The 15,630-nt window shown below is 39.3% G+C and overlaps 1 protein-coding gene across 3 annotated transcripts in view; it reads left to right on the forward strand.

Moving 5' to 3' along the window:
- The window catches only part of PDGFD (platelet derived growth factor D), a 266,713-nt gene that overhangs the window by 179,619 nt on the left and 71,464 nt on the right, over positions 1 to 15,630 (forward strand). For all 3 annotated transcript variants that reach the window (XM_043481507.1, XM_043481506.1, XM_043481504.1), the window contains exon 3: positions 170 to 350. In XM_043481507.1, coding sequence (XP_043337442.1) covers positions 170 to 350 — 181 coding nt within the window. The remainder of the gene's footprint in view (positions 1 to 169; positions 351 to 15,630) is intronic.

Consider the following 15,630-nt stretch of genomic DNA (forward strand, 5'->3'; position numbering starts at 1 on the left):
GATTGTTGAAGTTTGAATTTGAGAAATCCAAAGAGCTGGTTTTTCTTCTAAACTTCATTTCAGATAATAGGTCATGAGAAATCACATATGTTAGTTTTAATTTCTCAATGAAAGTATGAATTTCAAAGTCTATTTTAATCAAAGCTTATTTATGTTAAATTGGTACTAGGTATGATTTTGTAGAAGTTGAAGACATATCTGAAACCAGTACTATTATTAGAGGACGATGGTGTGGACACAAGGAAGTTCCTCCAAGGATAACATCAAGAACAAACCAGATTAAAATAACGTTCAAGTCTGATGACTACTTTGTGGCTAAACCTGGATTCAAGATTTATTATTCTTTTGTGGTAAGTAGCTTAACCACCTCATGATTAAAAGCAGACACTGGTTAAATGAAGTTTAGAGATGATTTTCTGTGATTAAATTCAGCAGTGTGAAACTGAACGGACTGTGTTAATTGTCTGTGGTATGCTTTGTCCCTGCCTTGTGGCCAAAATGTTAAAACTTTCTTTAGTGAGGAATGCCATTTTAGATCTGTTAAATCAATGCTTGGGGCCCAAGCATTTTGAAAGAAAGCACAGTGAATAGAAAAAGTAAAATTATTTACAGTAAAGCATATACCATTTTCCCTTTGATTCAGCAAAATAAATGTACAGCCAAAGAGAAGTTATGTGATATTTGAGAAATTTTCTATTTAATTCCAATCACAGAAGAGTTCCAGTGATTTTAGGTTAAATTATGACCCAAATTTGGGAATGATCTATATTATAATCATAGAACCTCAGAGTTAGCAAGAATCTTAAAGATTGGAATATAATTCAGGACCCAAAGGTTGATTTTTGCTTACTCAACCCATGCTTATTTTTGCTCTCACGTCTGCTTAAGCACCTCAGCAGCCATTTTAAACTTTAAATGCTTCTGTTAGAAGATGTTCAACCTCATATTGAGGTATAATCTACCTTGTAGTTAAGTCTAGTTGTTGGGTCATACATGGTCATGGATCTTCTTTATTCAGTCATTCATTAGTAAAACAATATAAAGTTCCTTGGAGGAGGAAATGCCAACCCACTCCAATATTCTTGCCTGAAAAATTCCATGGACAGAGGAGCCTGGCGGGCTACAGTCCATGGGGCCACAAAGCAGCTGAGCACACACACACAGGTAAAGTTCCTGCTTATGATCAGACACTCTGATAGGTGTAGTAGATCAAAGCCAAGCAAGAAGACAGGGTTCTTGAACCTCCTGGAGTTGATAGTCTGGTGGAAATGGCAGTTAAAAAGCAGTAACAACTAATGACGAGTAATAAGACAGAAGGACTGGGTGTTGCGGATGAAGCACAGGGAGAAATTGGGATAATTTTGCCTATGCATTACCTTTAGGATAGATTAAATATCTCTGAATCCTTGGGTCATTCATAGCATATTGCCTCTTGCTCACCTGGCAGCATCATTAACTCTCATTCAGTTTATTGCTATCCCTTTTCAAAATGTGGTTGCCAAATAGAACACAGTACTACAAATGGAGTCAATTTGTGGGTTTTTCCTCTTATGAGTTAAATTTAGAGTAGGAAAAAATCTTGATTTTTTCAAATCTAATGTGGTTTCTTCTATTTTTTTTTTTTTGCATTATGATGAGTTATTAAATACTAAGTAAATTCTACATCAGAATACTATAAATGAAAAATAGCATGTGGTAATCCTGGTTCTGCTTTAATTTGGGAATAATCCATCAAGCGTGATATACATTATTGCATACTCATGCAGTGCTGCTCAGCATTAAAATGGAAGTATGAACCTTTGGTTCCTGCATTTCTTTGCTTTTAATGTGTTCGGTGATGCATCTGTTCTCAATTTTTCATGGACAAAGCGGTCTCAGCATGTTGGAGTGGTGATGTGGCAGAATGGCTCAGTTAAGGACCTGTTTTATTCCCTCAACGTATCAAGGCCTGTTAGTGCTCATGTATATGCTTTTTGTGAAGCTTTGGTTATGACTAAGTTAAATGATCCATAAGTCAGTTAGAAACATGCTAACTCTAATATTATGTCTTTAAGGCAAAATAACTCCTTTTCGTTGAAAGAGGCAGTGCAGATGTGGATTTAAGGAAAAGGGAGTATTTTCGTTTGGTGTTCTGGCTTATAGTGAAGGCTCGTCACTCATTTCCTGGCTGCTGTTAAGTGGAGTATTGGACAGGCTGTAGTTTGGATGTAAACTCTTTGGCATGACTCCACTCACTTACTTATTCACCTCCACCAGTACATTCAGATGTGTTTTATAGAAATGATGGCTGTCGTACCTTTTTTTGTTATACCAGTCTCTTGGTCTGCATTTATTGCAAATAGCTTCATCTCTCTTTTCGCTCCTAATAGGCTTCTGGCACTAAATATGATCAATTAGGGCCAAAGTGCTTTGGTGGCTGAATTCCAAGATAGAGTGGGCATAACCTTCAGGTGTATATAAACTCTAGATCTGTGGGACTTTTTGATAAACTCTTCTATTTGAACCTTGTTCAACAGGGATCATTTATGGCTTGACCAATGTTTTGGAAAGGTCATTTTATTCATGTTTAAATTTTTCTTGGAGAAACTTTAAAGCAGAGTTTATGAAATCAAATGCTACAGAGACCAGACTTAAAACTCTTAGTGAGCCCTATATAAAATTAGAGGGAGCCAGTGGGATTAAAAACAGCGAGCCTTGATGTGTATAAGTCATATCATTATGCTGCCCACTTTATACAGTGCTGTATATCAATTATATCTCATGAAACTAGAAAAAAATGACAAGCCTTCTTTAGGTGTATTTAAATAACGAATTTTAAAATGTTGGGCAGACCTACAAAGCCCCTCGAATTTGGAGACAGCTGGTTTGCAATTCCTCCTTTAAGGCATGACAGGTGCTGGGGAAATTTGGACTGATAGTTCCTGAGCAATCCCCGTGCTCTTAGAAAATGGCACATAGCTATTTAGATAGGTCAAAACCACCTCCCTTCTCATCTCCACCTTTCCACTTCTCAGCCTTCCATCAGACACCTCTCTTCTTCCTACCTCATGAGTCTCCAGTTGTTCAAGGGCATCCCTGGAGGCTGTAAGTTACAGGTGCCCAGGACCAAAAGAGTCCACTGCACTAGAATCTCATCTACATGGTTCATGCTTGTAACATTTTTAGAATAAGTATGGTGTAATTTTTAGTCTATTTTTCACTCCAGCAAAGTGTGGGAGACTGACTAATGGGATAACATCATGATCACTTAGTTTTGGTTAGCAATTATTCTTACAATTGCTACAGTTTTGTCTGATGTGCTAATTCAATCATCTATCTTTTTTTCCAACACCTATCACAGTCTTTCCTAGGGCAAGACAGCACAGCCATAGGGGACCACATTGCTATAAAGCATATTTTGATTCAAAGAATGTTTCCCCAACTATTAATGTGTGATATAGAATGAGTCTCTTACCTTTTGGTTTTATATATATATAATGGGGATAATAATTGGAGCTGATGTGAGATTTTAAATTAATAGCAAATACTTACAGTAGCACGTAGGATGTAGTGGAAGTGCTCAATAAATAATGGTGATAGTGATCCTATCTTTGCCATCACTAAGTGTGTGTGTGTGTGTCTCCTCCGGATATAATCGATAGCAATGAACTATTTGAGGGTAGGACAAGTGTCCTGTGTGTATTCTACCCAGTACCTTATACATGGCTAGTTATGATGTTTGTTGAATTGACTCCTACTGAGAAAATGATTCAATTTCATATTTCAATTTTTTCTCTCCTACTGAGTTTTCTTTCCTAATTTCACTCAGTTGAGGAGGATAGTTAACCATCAGGGCTTCCCAGGTGGCACAGTAGTAAAGAGTCTGCCTGTCAATGCTGGAGGTGCAAGAGACATGTGTTCAGTCTCTGGGTTGGGAAGATCCCCTGGAGTAGGACATGGAAACCCACCCCAGGATTCTTGCCTGGCAAATTCCATGGACAGAGGAGCCTGATGGGCTATAGTCCATGGGGTCGCAAAGAGTCGGACACGACGGACCACACAACACAGTAAAAATAACAGATACCATCAGAGAGCATAATGAAGCAGAACGGATAATATTATTAAACTGTTAGCAAAATGTGTTTGTCTAAATAAATTAGGCTCTGCCATTGCCAATTTAGTTTGTTGGGGAATGAATGGATTGACTGGGTTGTTAGGAATCTCTTTTTGAAGACCATTAAGTAGATTATTGGGAAGGTGTCAATTATTAGACTCCAAGTGTGTGGTGTGCAAAGACGTCTGCAAGCATGTGTGTGAATTTCAGCTCTGCTTCTTACTGAGAAAAGGCTCAGTTTTGTCATCTGTAAGATTGTGATCATGCTGCCTGACATACAATTAACTAGTTATTGGGTTAAGCTAAGTAACTTTTGTAAAGCACCCTGCCTGGAACTTAGTAAAATTACACAAGTATCTACTGCTCTTATTGTTATCATTATCACTGGTGTAATTATTAATGTTTCATCAGGTGATAAGTGAACTTGGCAGACCTGTACAAACAGCCCCATTGTTATTGTGTGTGTGTATGTATGCACATATACACATACCTCTGACCATAATTCACTTCCAACCTACAAAGTAAAAGCATTTTATTTCATATTGTGACAAGCATTAAAAAAGCCTTTTATTTGTATATATGTTTTTAATGAAAGTGAAAGTGAAGTCGCTCAGTCATGTCTGATTCTTTGCGCTCCCATGGACTATAGCCCCCCAGGCTCATCCATCCATGGAGTTTCCCAGGCAAGAATACTGGAGTGGGTTGCCATTTCCTTCTCCAGGGGATCTTCCTGACTCAGGGATCAGACCCAGGTCTCCCGCATTGTAGGCAGACGCTTTTACCATCTGAGCCACTAGGGAAGCCTGTGTTTAATGAAAAGTATATTTTAATTCAAAAAATTATTTTTAAAACTTATATTGAAATATAGATGACTTACAACATTAAAATATTAAATATTAAAGTAAAAATTAAATTACTTGAAAGCTAGCCCATTTTTGTTTTATTAACAAACTCTAGTTTATTTTTTAAATTGAATTTAATAATACATTATAAACATTTTCTAACATAAAAAAGCAATTTTATGTGTTACTTAACTATGTACCTCTGTAGTTTGAATCAACTTCAAGTAGCAGTTAAAATTTCCATTGAGGTTTAAACTCCACATGAATCATGGTTTTGCATTATAAATAATTATTTAAAATAGATGCAGAAAGGGAAGGGGATGAAAAAGAAGAAGATGAGGATGCAAAGAAAAAGGAAGAATAAGGCCAATGAGTTAATAATGAAGATTCTGATTTATAAGAGCTTTCACAGATTCTAATTTTGCTCACCTAAAACTTACCAGTTGGTGAAACAAAAACAAAATAATGATGGGCAATTCATTATTATTCCTATAAACTAAATTCTCAAAGCTAGAAATTAAAGGAACTCATTCACTTTTTCTACAAAATGTGGACAATCCATATTTATTTCCATTGTCAGATAAAAGTTGTTGAAGGTTTTTGAACATCCCTGGTTGTTCTGACCACATCAGCCAGGACTCTATGTAGAGCAAAATGTTGTCAAGATGAGGATGGTGATCACATGGCAGATCCTGTTTCCCTCAACTTCATTTCAGTGTATCCTACTGAAGGTTTGGCAATATAGAGATGCAGTATTATTTATTAAATGCCTACTGTATGCTAGACCTAGCTCAGTCTCGGGTCCTGGAGATAGAGCTGTGAGAAAGACAGGCAGATCTCTCTCCTCAGGATCTCACATAGTTGTTGTCGTTCAGTCGCTCAGTCGTGTCCGACCCTTTGAAACCCGCTGGACTGCAGCACGCCAGGCTTCCCTGTCCATCGCCATCTCCCGGAGCTTACTCAAACTCATGTCCATTGAGTCGGTGATGCCATCCAACCGTCTCATCCTCTATCATCCCCTTCTCCTCTGCCTTCAATCTTTCCCAGCATCAGAGTCTATTCTAATGAGTTAGCTCTATACATCACGTGGCAAAAAGTATTGAAGTTTCAGCTTCAGCATCTGTCCTTCCAATTCAGGGTTTATTTCCTTTAGGATTGACTGGCTTGCTTTCCTTGAAGTGCAAGGGACTCTCCAGAGTCTTCTCCAACACCGCAGTTCAAAAGCAGCAATTTTTCATCGCTCAGACTTCTTTATGGTCCAGCTGTCACATCCATCTATGACTACCCGAAAAACCATAGCCTTGACTATACTTTGTTGGCAATGTCTCTGCTTTTTAATATGCTGTCTAGGTTTGCCATAACTTTTCTTACAATGAGCAAACTTTTTAATTTCTTGGCTGCAGTCACCATCTGCAATGATTTTGGAGCCCAAGAAAATAAAATCTGTCACTGTTTCCATTGTTTCCCCATCTATCTGCCGTCAAGTGATGGATCCTTATGCCATGATTTTAGTGTTTTTTTTGAATGTTGAGTTTTAAGGAACTTTTTCATTCTCCTCTTTCACCTTCATCAAGAGACTCTTTACTTCCTCTTAGCTTTCTGCCATAAGGGTTGTGTCATCTGCATATCTGAGGTTATCACTGTTTCTCCCAGCAATCTTGATTCTAGCTTGTGCTTCATTCAGCCTGGCATTCCACATGATGTACTCTGCATGTAAGTTAAATAAGCAGGGTGACGATATACAGCCTTGTACTCCTTTCCCAATTTTGAACCAGTCCATTGTTCCATGTCCGGTTCTAACTGTTGCTTCTTGACCTGTGTACAGGTTTCTCAGCAGGCAGATCAGGTGGTCTGGTGGAAACAAACAATAAACATTTACGTCAATAAGAAAGTAAGTACATATATACAAACATAAATTTTTTGAGGTTCAATAGTAACTAGAAAGAAGATACAAGAGAATATTGTAACGGAGGATGACTAGAAAAAGACCCACTTCACTTAGAGAGTCAAAGGAGACCTGTGTGTGTGAAATTTGAACTGATACCAAGAGAGGAGCCAGCAGCACCAACACCATGGGCAAGTATGGGAGAAATGCTTTAAGAAAAAAGACAGCAAATGCTGAACCCTGAAACAGAAAACAGAAGAGTCTTTTCTTTGATAGCAGTGAATCTCTTGGCATCTTGGGATTCCAGCCACTGTAAGGAGGCAAATATAAGAGAGGGAAGTAAAACAGTAGCTGATTCCTCTCTCAGCCAAGTGTCAGAAGGTTTTCTTATCCTCATCTGAGCCCATCCTATTTTGTATGTTTCTCAAATCTTTTAGTACTTAGACCAGGTGAGGTAGCTAAAATCAGAGAGTTAGCTCAGGGCAGATACTAAGAAAGTATCAAGATAAGAAAGTGTGGAGCAGAAAGAAAACCCAGGGTCATGGTCTGTGTCAGACAGGAGGATAGTACACACATACCCCCAAGGCCCCAAGTGAAGGTCATAGCAGCAGAATGCCAAGTTGGCAAGTCCAGGGGCATCAAAGGATTTTTGTTGAAGCCATCATTCCTAAGGCCAGAGTCGTCTTGTTGCAACATTTCTTAGGTGAAGGTAGATAAGTATTCTTATTTAAAGTTTTACAGATGTTCTAAAATTTCACCAATTACAGAGATCATTTTTTGATAAACTAGGAGTCTCATTGGGAAGGTTAAGTGAATCAGTTATTTTAATCAAGTTGCCTTCAGAAAACCTGAATACATAATGAGAACTTTGATTGAGTTCTTAAGAGAGTAAAGAGCAAAATTCAATATAGTCCTGGGGCAAAGGATAATTTAACACAGAGTATGGCTAGGTCTAGAAGCAAATGAGAATTTAAGAAGAATAAAGGGAAATGGGCTCTTGCAGGTGGGGTGGGGAGCAGAAGAGGAAGGGTTAGGTAAAAACAGGATTAAGGAGGCAGGAGAAGACAAGAAAGTGAGGTAGAATGAAACCCTATGATAGTATTTTCCCCTGTGGAATTCAGGGCAATTTTGCTAGTTGTATATTCATTTCAATGCATTATTCAAAGGACTTTTTATTGGGCACCTATTATTTTTCATGCACTTTGATAAATACTGGGTAGCGAACAAAATACAAGGTTCCTATCCTCGTAGAACTTACAGTTTGGTAGACACAATCCTGATGATGATGATGATAAAACATATATATTATAATAATAAGAGCATATAACTCTTTGGGTAATTGTGAGAAGTAAATATACAGGACAATGTATGTGAAGTGTTTAATGCAGCATGTGGCATATTATAATCTGTTGCTATTAAACCGTGCATTGCATGAAGACTGATTGTAAGAAAAATACAGACTCTTGGAGAACCAGTGCTTAGACCAACCCTCTTCTTTTATAAGTGAGGCGGTGAACTCAGGCTGGGTAGCTTTTCCAGTGAAACAGTGAACACAGCTTGTGAGTTTGTGATCACAGAGCTCGCACATATGTGTTATCCAAGAGATATGAAAGCTGTGAACCCTATCCAAATAAAAATAAATATACCTAAAGTTTGCACAGAGTACCAGGGAAACCCCCTAAATCTTATTTGTGATCACCCTTAGTCGCAGTTCAGAACCCCACACGTATTGCCTCTGCATGTTCTCTGATTTTGGGAATGTTTTCTTCCGTGTTGGCTAGTCCTCCCCAACATAAGCCGTGTTTGAAATAGTGCTTTATTACTGTAATTAATTTTCCTCATAAAACCCATGCACTAGTCACATGAGCAGATGACTCCACAGGTGCTGAGTAAACACATTTCCAACTTTGCGAGGGATGCTGTTTGATGACACTTGGACAGTCCAGTATCCTGTTTATCTAGCATTAAGTTACACGGACTTGGCCACAAGTAAACTTTTATCCTTGAAAATCATAAAGATGCACTGATATTAAATAACTGGACCTCTTTATATGATTTTTTCTCTATAATTGTGCTTTTTGATGTACTAATATTTTGGTAGATAAAGAAAGTGAGAAAGTTGAAGAAGGAAAAAGCTATTCAATTATATTAGAGAGTTATTTGCATATTAAAAATATGCTTAAAGCAGAGCAGTATTTCTTTCTAAAAAAGCTTTGAAGAAGTGAATCTCAGTAAGAAAATATCTCTACCTAATGTTCACTTGTCAATTCAACAGATAATTCTGAGAACTTACTGTGGAGAATAAGAAGAAAATTATATTCCTTTGAGGGAGAAAGACATATTAATTATAAAACACTGTGAATTGCAGTGATGAAATGTGCATGGAACATTCTGGGCACACAAGGAAGAAGAACTCTTAATCTCACAAAAAATGGGACTTGCTGCTATAAGGAAAGAAAAAAAAAAGTTTTTTTTTCCTCTACCCTCCTAGGTTCTGTTTTGAACTGTGTAAATTAGACTGACAGAAACCAAATCAACAAAAAAGACGCAAACAGATTATTCACATATACATCTCACACATATGTGGGAGCACTCGGTGAGGAGTAACTCAGAGTGGTGGTTAGAACCTGGGCTTATATAACATTTTAACCAAAGGATAATACATTTTCAGAGAAGCAACAAGACAATGGAAAAGGACTTTGAAGATTCTAGGGCAGAGAATTTTGGAAAGGTAAATATATGGGAGAACAAATGGAAGCAAAGGATTAGTGAGATAAGTTTGTTGTGTGGATTCCTCTGGTGCCTCACTAGGCTGCTAAGGGTGTAGAGTTGTCTCTGATGAGGGGAGAGATGCAACCTTTATGAACTTATATGCTTCTAGGCACATAGGGGGAGAACAGAGACCTTTCCTGAACCTGCTTCTCAGTTGCCTTCAGCTCAATATAATTCTTAGACCAAAGTGGCATATTTAAGGGTGGCATCTTCCACTACACTTCACTGGACTGGGTCAGGGAGGGGAGCAGACCCTGAGAAGAGAATGCTGCCTAAACAAAAGCACGAAGTCAGAGAAGCCAGGCATCTCAGAGTATTCTGATGAGCTAATTCAAAGGGTTTCAGCTTGAGGCTGCTAAGCATTTACTACCTTTCTTTATTCTTGCCAGTAGAAAGGAGATGCATGCATGCATGCTAAGTCGTTTCAGTCATGTCTGACTTTTTGCAACCCTATAGATTGTAGCCTCCAGTCTCCTCTGTCCACGGGATTCTGCAGGCAAGAATACTGGAGTGGGTTGTCATGGCTTCCTTCAAGAGATCTTCCCATTCCAGGGATCAAACCCACATCTCTTACTTCTCCTGCATTGGCAGGTGGGTGTTTTTTGTTTTTCTTTTCTTTTTTTTTTTTACCACTAGAGTCACCTGGGAAGCCCAGAAAACAGAAGTCAAAAGATGATCAAAGAAGCAACTTTATTCATGGTGGTCCATAAAATGCCAAAGCTCAGGACTTACTTGTAAAACTAGAGTGGAGAGCTTGGCTGTGACCCAGTGCCAAAGTGTGGGTGCACCAGTACTGTGATAGAAATTCAGAATCAAGGATTCTTTCCAGGCTCTAGGGGATATACTGACGTGCTCCTCCAGCTGCATGGAAGATGACAGGCCTGGTTACAGATAGTCTCCAACAGTGGGGAGCAGGCGCTGAGGACAGGACAGCTGACTCCAGGCCCAGCTACGCTGAGCAGATGGAGTGGACGAGAGCTGAGACCCTTTCCAGGGGCTGACGTCAGAAACAGGCCACCCCAGAGAGAAAAGGGGAGAGGGAATGGAGATGACGAAGGGAGGGGAGATGAAAGAAGTGATGAAGGGAAGGAATCTATGAAGGAGAAAAACAAAAATGCCTGGTAATGTCTTTATATCTGTGGGCTGAGGCAAGAACATGGAGAGAAGTGTTTCTCCTCCAGAAGAGCAAACAAAACTCTTTGTGCCCCTGAAGGGTCCAAACCCACAGTGATTTGTGTGTGTGTGTGTGTGTTTTCAATCAGTCATCTTTGGTAATAGTCCTTGGGGACTCAGTCCTATCCACCTCTGGTCCTAAGGAGAACTGGGCAAGCCCCTTCCTCTGTATAAGAATCAGCCATTCCATCTGGGAAATTGAAGATTCCTGGAACACTGGGGAGATGCCAGTCTTCTCTCCCAGGTGAACCAAAGAATGATTAATCAATCATTCAGACAGGATTCATTTAGCCTTGAAAATAACCACTCATAACATCCCTTTATCAGTGGGAACATGGCGGATTAAGGCTGACCTTCATTCAACATTGCTTCTTTCACCTGTGAGAAAATTGAGTTATGTATTCAAAGTGACTCTTCCCTTATTTTGCAATTGAAAATAGGAGCCAGGCAAGAAAAAAAAATTAAAAGAGAGATTGAAAAGGCATGGAAAAAGAGAGAGACATGAATACATGATCAGGTGATCAGTGCTCCTTGGCTGGGCCCTGCTCACCCCGCTTCCTGACTGGTCTCCTGCCTCCCATCTGCCTGCCTTCCATCTCTATTACATGTGACTGCCAGAGGAAGAAACAGAGCTGTAATCAGGGCACTTCCAGCTGAAAACTTGTGAATGATTTGCAGTTTCCTATGGAGTACTGTACAGATGCCTTACTCAGACACCGAGCCTTCTGTGTTCTGATCCTCCTCACACTCTAGCTGCGGTTCTGGCCTCTCCTTCCTCGGATTGCTCAGTCCAGACCTGCAGCCATATGACCAGGCAGTCCATACTTCATGATTGTCCTCCCCAATCTCTGCAGTTAACTTTCCCATGGATACTTCCTCAAGAATCCAAGCCCCCCTCCCTCTGTCAGACATATTCATGTCAAAGATACCACTTGTCCTTAGCTCCTCACCCTCAAATATGCCTTCCCTTTGTCAGGCACCCATCTTGCTAGTCTTTATCAGCATTATGGTTTTTCAAAGAAGAAGTAATGTGTAGATATCCCAGCTGTTTTTGAAAATACAAAGACAAGTAAAAAAGAAAATTAAAACCTACCAATAGCTCCCATCATCAAGTACAACCACTGTGAATATTTTGGATCTTTCTTTCCAGCTATTTTCTTAACCCATAGAAACCTATGCACAGGTCTCAGCGTCTCCACTGGAGTGACAGCTCCTGGAGGGTTGGGAGCACCTTATTTCGGTAGGTCTCTCACAGGGCATTGTACTAAGTAGGTCTTAACATGTTTCATTGAGCTGAACCAACAAACATCCATTGAGTACTTCTGATGCATCTGATCACTTGGAGTAGAAGCAACATATTGGGTTGGCCAAAAAGTTTGTTTGGGTTGTTGCATAGGCAGCTAGAAAAAAGCCTAAATGAACTTTTTGGCCAACTCAATATAAAAGCAATCCCCAATGATCTATAAAGAGACAACTGATTGTCTTTTTTCAGACTTAGGGCCAGAAAAACTCGCTTGCTCTCACTCTATTGTTATAATCATATCAATTTACCAACGACCCTCAGTGGTTTGGTCCAAGATTCACTAGGCATTGGAAGGAGTGGGGGTGTGAATGGAGGAGTAGTGGCCACTAGAGGGGTCAAATGTCAGGGGAATTGTGGGATGGAACCAGGTATCCTTATTCTAAAATCTGCCTTTGCTATATATTTTAAACTCAAGGAGGATGTAATTGCATGTGTAACAACCTGACCTCAGCATTTCTTGTATCAGACTATGTAATAGTGATACCATGGCAGACGTGGTTCAGATTCTCCACTGATGCAGCTTCTGAGCTGTCCTACCTCATGAAGAAAGTCAGGAGCCTTGCGAAACTCAGGACTGCTTGTATGCTCTCCTGCTCTCAGCTGCTCAGTCATATCTGACTTTTGGCGACCCCATGGATTGTCATCCACCAGGCTCCTCTGTCCATAGGATTTCCCAAGCAAGAACACTGTTGTGAGTTGCCATTTCTACCTCCAGGGATCTTCCTGACCCTGGAGAGATTAAACCAGCATCTCCTGCATTGAGTTATTTACTGCTGAGCCCACCTGGAAAGCCCATCAGGACTTCTTATTAATTGTGAAAAGGTCTTTGAGGTCCTGATATCTGTCCCACCAAGGGTCTTTGCTGAGGCCTCAGGAGCTTTCCAGGTTTTTAAAGTATTCCAGAACTATTTATTTGTTGTTTTTTGAGGTTTCTTGTACAGATTTGAGGATATATGAGTCAGAAACACTCAAATTCAAATCTATGAGTTGATGTATTTATGAGACCTAGGACACATCATTCAAACTGTCCAGGCTGCTGTTTCCTAATTCATAATGAAAAGGAACCACATGCATCATAGAGCTGCCTGAGGATTACCTTTCAAATATATGGGTTTGATAAACTATGTACAATGGATGGAACTATTTTTATTAGTTACCATCTAAATGTCTTTGGAGAATTAGAATCCAATTACGTATATCCCAGGTCCTTTAAGAGATTCTGTGCCTTAGTTCATCTGGGTTATCATAACAGAATATTATAGCCTGGGTGGCTTATAAGAAACAGAAATTTATTTTTCACAGTTTTGGAGGCTGGGATGTCCAAGATCATGGCACGAGGAGACTCAGTGTCTGGTGAGAGCCTGCTTCCTGGTTCAGAGACAGTCTTCTTTTTGCTATGACCTCACATTGCAAAAGTGGGCAGGGAGGTCTCTGGGGCCTCTTTTATTAATATAAGAACACTAATCCCATTCATGAGATCTCCCCCTTCATGACCTACTCACCTCCCAAAGGCCCCACTTCCTGAAACTACCACATTGAGGTTTAAGTTGCAACATATTAATTTTGGGGAGACACAGCAGTCTCTATAGCATGTTGGAACCTGACAAGCACTGGGGACTTGGAGTAAGGTCAGGCCTAGGAACAGTTCTGCTGTATGATTCTGTTTCCAAGTAAACCCACACACCCTGAGGCAGAGTTAAGAGGAGAGAAAGCCAAAACCTAATAGCCCTCTTCTGCTAAACTACATTAAATGTATATTCTCTTCATCCCTCTTAAACTACTCAGCAAAATATCTTGAACTATACCTTTAGTGTGAAGATTCTAAGTTTAGTAGTATATTTGGAGTTTAAAAGTTCCTTGATGTCACTCTTGTAGAAAGATATCCATTCCTCAGCTACAAAATACTGTGCAACAGCCCCTTTGGCTCAAAGACAAGCTAGGTCTCTGAAGTCTATAGTTTTTCAGGCTATGAGTGCTCAATGTCATATTCTGGCCTTTATTTTTCTTGAAGTGTTAAAAACAGTTATTTTTACAAGGAGAAAAAGACACTAAAATGCCCTAGTATTTTAATCTCTGTGATATATCTCTCTATAACAGATAACAAAGAAATAGGAATTTGAAATAGAAACATTTCTTTTAGCCACGCGAGATAACCTAGACAGGGAAGGTGTTTCTAAATCATTAAAGAACAGAAATGTGGATATAAAATCTTAACCAAAAAATCAGTCCTGGAGAAAAATCTGTCTAACGGTAGAGCTCTAAATTAAAATTTAAGACTAGTACCTCATTTTTATTTAATGGTACAATTAGTTAGAATAAACAACTATCAATGATCTATTTTCTTCTGCTCCTTTTGCAAGAACTTCCCTTGGGTATCAAAAATATATGTTATTTAGCAATATGAAAATAAAATGATTGTTTCTAAGTCCTGTTGCAGGCAGAATGGCAAAGCAGATCTGATTTTATGTGTCCTCAGTTTCCTTTTGGAATCTTCTAAATTCAGTCTCTCATTCATTCTACATATATATATATATTTTTTTTTAATGCATTTATTTTTTATTGAAGGGGAGAGGGGAGGAGAGGGTGAGATGTATGGAAAGAGTAACATGGAAACTTACATTACCATATGTAAAATGGATAGCCAACGGGGATTTGCTGTTTGGCTCAGGAAACTCAAGCAGGGGCTCTGTATCAACCTAGAAGGGTAGGATGGAGAGGGAGCTGGGAGGGAGTTTTGAAAGGGAAGGGACGTATGTATACCTATGGTTGATTCATGTTGAGGTTTGACAGAAAACAGCAAAATTCTGTAAAGCAGTTATCATTCTACATGGTTTTGTGTGTGTGTGTGTGTGTGTGTGGATCTCCATCTCTATGTCAAGTTCCAATTCCTGAAAATACAAATAAGATGGGACACCTACCCTCAAGAGAGTAAAATTAAACAGACCTACAGTGATCAGCGATAGCAGAAACATACCCGAGAATTCCTTGGGGGGAGACGGGAGAGAGTTGATAATGGGAGAGTGTCTCAGGGGAAGAGAAGGTGGTCAGGAAATGATTCACAGAGGAAGCAGGGACTGACCCAAGGAAGAGGTGGGGAATCACTCAATCCAGTCTGAGGGAACATGAATCACTGACTGATAAGAGCTAAAAGCCTTACCCATCCCAAGTTATTTGCATTTAAAAGTGATAAGTCCTAAAGCTAAAAGGAAGAAAATTGGCTAAAAGCAATTCAGGCTTAAACCATAGAATATAATTTAGACAGCATCACAGTTCAAAGAAAATGATTCTGAATCAAGTGTTTGCAGTAGAACCATCTCAGGCTTTTTCTTTTTTTTTAATATAAGTGCCAAGAATTTACCCCAGACGTAGTGAATCAGAATCTCAGAGAAAGGGCCTGCAAAACTATTTTTTTTTCTTTTTTTATTTTATTTTATTTTATTTTTTTATTATTATTATTATTTTTTCCAGTGGGTTTTGTTATACATTGATATGAATCAGCCATGGATTTACATGTATTCCCAATCCCAATCCCCCCTCCCACCTCCCTCTCCACCCGATTCCT

The sequence above is a fragment of the Cervus canadensis genome, chromosome 11 (genome assembly GCF_019320065.1).
Source record: "Cervus canadensis isolate Bull #8, Minnesota chromosome 11, ASM1932006v1, whole genome shotgun sequence".
NCBI classification, from domain to species: domain Eukaryota; kingdom Metazoa; phylum Chordata; class Mammalia; order Artiodactyla; family Cervidae; genus Cervus; species Cervus canadensis.